Below are 6,810 nucleotides of genomic sequence, written 5' to 3'. Positions count from 1 at the left end.
ACACAGGAGGCAGAAGAATGCAGGAAGCATTTATTGAGGGCCACAGCTGAATTCTACAAGAGGCAAGAGGCAGGACACAGGCAAGCTCTAGTGGGTTAGAGGAGAGTTTGGGGAGAAGGCAGTGACAATGAGAGAACAGCCAGGGGCTGGCTTGGGAACTGCGGGTTTCTCAAGGCTGCCTCCTGCTAGTCCTTTGGGAAATGCAGGTAGAAGTGGATCCTCTAGGCAACTGCCTCAGCCAGAGGCCTGATGGTGGCCCTTCTCCGGGAGGGGCCCTTAGCCCCAATCTCCTGCACTACAAGGGACCCAGCAGCAGGTGGGGGCTTTGGTAAATATAGTCACTCATCATTAACTGAGTAAGAGCCCCTTCTCATCTTCACACCAGCAGGAGCTGTGTCCTCATTCCTGAGGCCCAAGGAGCCCTCTAAGGTCACACTTTCATTCCAAAGCACCCCGTCCCAACCCTATCTTTCATACTGACCTTAACTCTCTCCAGCCTCACTTGGGGGTTCCAGATCTAACACCACCCTGACGGGTAAGTCCTAAACCCACACTCTCCATCACCTTTAGCAACATCCTGCTATCCTTTCACCTACATACATTTGATCCTCAGCCAATTCCATCCCCTCAGCTGATCCTGAAGCTAATATTCTGAACCTCTAAAAGGCTCTACCAGCCAACTCTGGAAACTACAGAACTCAGCCATATTCCTCCCTGAGTCCCACTGGGGACTGGAATCAGAGCCACTGTGGTTTAGGGAGTCAGTGAGGGCCTACAGCCAGGCTCCCCCAGGTCACTGGACACCAGGCACCAGCTAGGTCAGAGTGCACTGGGGAAGGGATGCAGCAGGATAATGTCTACTTTTCTGGGCATGATACGGACACTGGGACACTGAAGAAGGGGACATTTCCAAGGGGGCCAGAAATACACGCAGACCCTAACCTAACAGCCTGCTCATGTACCCAAGCTCATCAGCCCCTAAATTCAAGCCCAACTAGCCCACCACCACCACCCACCCCCCACTTCCTAATACCATGGAATGCATTTCAAGACTGGAAGAGACCTCAGGGGTCATCTGAGCCAATCCTGTCCCCTGCTAGAATCTCCTCTATGCATCCTGGCCATGCTTTTCATATTTCCCGTAACAAGTAACTCTTTGTCTTTCTCTTTCCCAATAAGCAACCCCGAACTGAGGGCAATCAGGTAAAGCCACATGGTAGTTCTGTATCTCTTCTCTCCCCAGTTCAGCTTTGAGCCCAGAACCTGCCATGACTGGGCCCAGAAGGAACAGATGAGCTGGAGGCCCAAGTCCTGGGCCTAAGGGAAATCACTGCCTTATAGTTCTCTTATGGCTGCAGATAAGATGTCCTGGACAGTTTCAACCGGGGTGGAGAAAGTAGCATGACAGGGACCCAGGGAGAATGTTCCTGCCTCTTCTCTCCAGAGGGTATAGTGGGACACCTTGAGCTGGCCTGGGAGACCTCTCTAAAGGTCATTGTGATAAAAATAGTGCTTGTCTGGGAAGGGATGGAAAACAGCTGCTCCTGCCTGGGACTTGGTGCCAGGGAGCCGGATGGTCAGGCCAGTGCCTGGACATGGGACATAGGCCTAGGATCTTCCGAACACACTGCACTTGCCAGACTCCAGAGAGCAGAGCCAGGAGGGGAGGGAGGAGTATGGAACCCCGAAGGCAGCAAGTCCCGGGGTCCATATACACACTGCCCTGCTTCATCCAAGGCACTAACGTGTATATGTGTGTGTGTGAGAGAGAGAGAGTGTGTGTGTGTATTGATGGGAAGGGGAATTTTGACGTTTGTGGATTGTCTTGGCCAAAGCCACCATTAAACAGATGGGAAAGCTGAGGGTCAAACAAGGAAGGGTCTTACCACAGGGTCACACAACAGCTGAATGAGAGCAAGGGCTAGAACTCAAGCTTGCATCCCTAACCCATCCCCAAGCCCAGAGCTCTCCTCTGCTGACCCCTCATCTCTGGGGCTGCCCAAAGAGGCCAGACCCTTTGGGTCCCCCAGGTCTGATGAGCCTTCTGGCTCTGTCCTCCCGGGGTGGGGCCGGGGGTGGGGCTCTAGGTGGTGCAGGAGGCCTCAGCAGGGAGGCTGCCACGCTTCAGCCGAAGGCTGCCGTTCCACCCGCGGGGACAGATATTGTAGCCGAGGATGCCGGGAGACTTAGCCCCGGAGTCCTCGGAGTCGAGGGACACGTCGGAGTCCGTGGGCGAGCGGCGGTAGAGGAAGGGCCTGGGAGGCGCGGGCAGCGGGCTCCGGGGACTGGTGCAGGACGACGGCCCGGCGGGAAGCGGGCTCCGCGGGATGGGCGCGAAGGCTGCCCCCGGCACAGCAGCCGAGCCGGGGCGGGCGGGCTGTGGCGAGCGCATGCGCGGGGGCGGGGGCGGCGGTGCCCTTGGCGGGGAGAAGGGCCGCAGGTTCTCGGCCCCCGCCGACCGCGGGGAGGCGCTCTTGCGCCGGGCCGCGTTGATGATGTTTCGCGCCAGAAGCGCCTGCAGCTGGCGGCTGGGGGGCCGGGCCTCGGTCTCAGGTCGCAGTGGGGACACTGAGCGCTCGCTCCACGAGGGAGACATGGGCGGCGGCGGCGGCAGCGGCGGGGGGCTGCTCATGCTGCTCCCGCGGCTTGGCTCCCACGGCCCCGGGCTTACCCAACCGTCTAGGCTGCTGGGGGGCCGGGACGCGCCCGGCGTCCAGGGCGGGGAGGTGGGCAGGCTCTCCCGGCGGTCCTGGGGAGAGAGCAGAGAGGGTGGGGCAGTCATTAGTGCTGGGGTCCTCCACACCGGGCTTTAGGAAGGGACGGAGTCCGATTTGTCTATTACATCGAGAAGGGAAGCCACCGATCCAAGTCAGGTAGTGCCTGCAATAAAACGCAGGCGCCCAAACTCAGCCCAGAACGCTTGAAGAGCCCCCGCTGTCTTGTGTCTGCCCCCGTGTTAAGAAGACTCGCTTTGGAGAGAGACGCCTTAACTTACTAACTGAGCTTGGGCAAGTTCCTTCACCCCTCTGGGCTTCAGTTTCTGCTTCTGTAAAATGGGGTGTAACAACAGTACTTAACCCTATAGGGTTGTTGTGAGGGTTAAATGAGATAACTGATGGAAAAGAACATTACATATATCGGCACATTCCTTGGAAGAAAGTGCTCAATAGGTGTTGATTACCATAAAGAAATACTAGAAGGGCCTGCCTGGCGCGGTGGCCCGCGCCTGTAATCCCAGCACTTTGGGAGGCCAAGGTGGGTGGATCATCTGAGGTCAGGAGTTCGAGACCAGCCTGGCCAACATGGAGAAACCCTGTTTCTACTAAAAATGCAAAAATTAGCGGGCATGGTGGCACGTGCCAGCTACTGTGGGAGCTGAGGCAGGAGGATCACTTGAACCTGAGAGACGGAGGTTGCAGTGAGCCGGGATCATACCACTGCACTGCAGCCTGGGCAACACAGCGAGACTCTGCCTCAAAAAAAAAAAAAAAACTAGAAGGATATAGAAAAATACACGCGAACTAACCAAAGTGGTCACCTGTTAGGAAATGGGGTGAGAACAGGATCAGGGCATGCAGCCTGAGGCACTGGGAGCTGCTCTGTTTGTGGCACATCCCGGGAAGCTTTCAGTCAGGCTAGCTGAGGGAGGCTTCGGTTTCCCCATGATTTAGGGAGAGGAGCTGGGAGGGAGGTCCTGGACCCAGGGCCACATGGGAAGAACTAGATAGAGGCTGAGGCTAGTGTCTCAGGGCCAAATGACAAGTCAGGATGGGCTCTGTATGTCCTCCCGTCTGACCACAGTGTCACCTGAGCAGGGAGGTGGGGCCTAGAGCTCATGACCCAAGCCAGTCAACAACTATTGAGGCAGGGGAACCCGGCTCTTCAGCCAGAAGAGTAGGCTGGGGCAGGGAAATGGGAATAAGACTTTTTAACGTATTACTTTTTATATAAGTTTAGATTTCCAAACCGTATGAATGTATTACCTATTCAAAATTAAAATTTAAAAATATTGACCATTATTATTATTTTTTTAAGATGGAGTTTTGCTCTTGTTGCCCAGGCTGGAGTGCAATGGCACAATCTCAGCGCACCTCAACCTCCGCCTCCTGGGTTCAAGTGATTCTCCTGCCTCAGCCTCCGGAGTAGCTGGGATTACAGGCATGTGCCACCACGCCCGGCTAATTTTGTATTTTTAGTAGAGACGGGGTTTCTCGATTTTGGTCAGGCTGGTCTCCAACTCCTGACCTCAGGTGATCCACACATCTCAGCCTCCCAAAGTGCTGGGATTACGGGCGTGAGCCACTGCGCCCAGCTGACTGTTATTAAAGTTGGACTTAGGGAAAAACCTTCTCAGCCCCAAACCCCTTGCCATGTCGCCATGGTCACTTCCTCATCTTTCCTTGGATGCCCAAGCAGGGAGGAAGAGCCTCCTGACAGATGGAAAGACAAAAGGAAGTCGGGTCATTCTTCCCCAGGCAGCACATGCCCCTCACTGAGCTTTCTCACAGCATGGGGAGGGGAGTGTGATTTTGGAGAGGCCAAGATGGTGAACAGCTTGGAGGCTATGAAGCACTGGTTGGCAATGCACGGCCATGCCTGTTTCCTATGTACTTAAGGACTTTCAGTCTACAAACTTTGTTCTCATCCTTTATCTTATTAGGTTTTCACAACAGACTAGTGAGGTAACTAGCATTACCACACCCATTTTACAAATGATGAAAATGAAGCTCAGAGGTGTAAATAACAATCTAGTGTGTTCTGCCTCACCAGGAAGTGTGTTTTGTGTGTGTGTGTGTGTGTGTGTGCGGCTCAAAGCCTACATGTTTAAGCAGTTTGAACTGGTTGGAAAGTGGAGGGCTTGGGAATCCCTGCCTAACATGTATCTCCTGAACTTTCCAACTGTTCACCCAATCAGATTCCAGCAATAACCAGTCCACCTTGCCATTCAATCCAATCCAAATTCACTAGCAGTCATCCACCAGAGTTCAGAGCTAGCCAGGCCATTCCATGCTTCCTACCCAATCAAAATCTAGAACCATCCAAAGATTTATTCTTTCATCCAATCAATGATCAGCCATAACCAAGCCAGTCATCCTCTCATCCAACTGAGGGTCTTCTAATTCCTTCCAATCCAAAGGAAATAGACACTAATTGTATGTTTTATCCAAACTGAATGTAGCAGCTGCTAGATGAGCCCAGACTCTAAATTGGAGCCTTTTAAACTAAAAAGGAATGTTATACAACAGCCTGAGCAGGACATTTTTCATGGGATGCTAGTGCTGGAGTGACCTTAGAGACTCTCTAGGGACATCCAAGCTCCCAGTCATCAAGCTGAAAGTTAAGGCTCAGCCTGGGATCCCACTCTTTTCCTCCCAGGGTCAGAATTGTATATACATGAGCCAGAGACACTGGGAGCTTCTCTGCGTCTGTGAAACATCCCAGTCAGGCTGGTCGTAGAAGGCAGACTCCACAGTTTAGGGAGAGGAGCTGGGAGGGAGGTCCCAGTTCCAGGGCCAGAAAAGGAGGGCTAGGGCCAGATGCCAAATCAGGGTGGGCTCTGGCATGACCCAACACCTGACCACAGTGCCACCCTGAGCAGGGAGGTGGGGCCTAGAGTTCATGACCCAAGCCAGTCAGTAACCACCCAAGGCAGAGGAACCTGGGGTCTTCAGTCAGGAGAGTAGGCTGCGCAGGAGAGCTATGATAATTACCTAAAAATCTCTAAAGCATTGTTTCTGCCTTTGGTGACCACACGGGGAATGCTGGGGCCAATAAGTGGAAGGAACAACAATTCAGCCAAGACTACAAAACAGAAGGGCTCAAATGGGGTTGAATGTTGAGGGCAGTGGTAAGCAGCTCCTCATATCTGGAGATGGGCCAGAATCTGACCTCACTCTAACAGCCATGCCTGGGCACTGACTCTGTGTATGTTTGGAGTAGGGGGTGTGCACTATAGGAAAAGGCTGCAGGAAATCAGAACTCTTCACTTTCTGACAGACAGTTCAATGCACCATGCACACCAGAGCTCCTTGGGAATGCGGTGGGTGAAAATTCAAAAAGTAGCATCCGCTCAACCCAACCCCAGACCCAAAGCAGGGCACGTGTGTGGGGTGAATGCATAAGTAGAACACAATCAAACCTGGACTGTCAGAGATCAAATGGAGCTCCCATACCACCTTCTGTAATCCTTTCACTGCACAGAAGGGGAAACTGAGGCCCAGAGATTGGAAGAGGTTGTCTGAGGTCACACACGAATCAGATGCAGACCTGGGGTTATAACCCAGTTCTCCTGACCATCTATGGCAGTTCTTTCCTCCCCACCAGGGGCAGAAACTCCATGCTTTCAGGATCCAGACAGTGAAAACAATGGCAAAAGTGGGAAATGGCCAAATGTAGATAATAGAGAGGAGGGAGGGGGCCTGAGGGAACTGGAGAACGAATGCTGGCTAGAGGAATTTCTATTCCACTTGTAAAGAACCCAAACAAACCTGAACCAGAAGAGGTAGTGCATTTTCCCCAAAAATCCTCTACAGTATTTTTGGCCAAACTCTGAGGGAAGGAAAGAACAAAAGGTTGCTATTTGCACAGGGTTCTGGCTCCCTGAGTGCTGTAGAGGAAGCCCTCCCTTCCAAGCCAGCACACGTCTGTACCCGTGCAGAACCAGACATACAGCAGATGCAGGCAGCACGCTGGACATAGCCACTTTCACGCACAGTAATTGAGCAGGCCCACTCCACTTCCCAGGCTAGAATCAGGGAGGAGGAAGAGAACCCTGACCCCTAGCAGCACGGAAGAAAGAAAGAAGCAAGA

The 6,810-nt window shown here is 53.2% G+C and overlaps 1 protein-coding gene across 5 annotated transcripts in view; it reads right to left on the bottom strand.

Moving 5' to 3' along the window:
• Nucleotides 1-9: 9 nt before the first annotated feature.
• The window catches only part of SYNPO (synaptopodin), a 42,363-nt gene continuing 35,562 nt past the window's right edge, over nucleotides 10-6,810 (bottom strand). For all 5 annotated transcript variants that reach the window (XM_033180612.1, XM_033180614.1, XM_033180615.1 and 2 more), the window contains one exon: nucleotides 10-2,749. In XM_033180612.1, coding sequence (XP_033036503.1) covers nucleotides 2,084-2,749 — 666 coding nt within the window. In that variant the 3' untranslated portion in view covers nucleotides 10-2,083. The remainder of the gene's footprint in view (nucleotides 2,750-6,810) is intronic.

The sequence above is a fragment of the Trachypithecus francoisi genome, unplaced genomic scaffold, assembly GCF_009764315.1.
Source record: "Trachypithecus francoisi isolate TF-2019V2 unplaced genomic scaffold, Tfra_2.0 Lachesis_group2, whole genome shotgun sequence".
NCBI lineage: Eukaryota > Metazoa > Chordata > Mammalia > Primates > Cercopithecidae > Trachypithecus > Trachypithecus francoisi.
The sequence above is the reverse complement of the archived record's forward strand: the minus strand, read 5'-3'. Positions and strand labels throughout refer to the sequence as shown.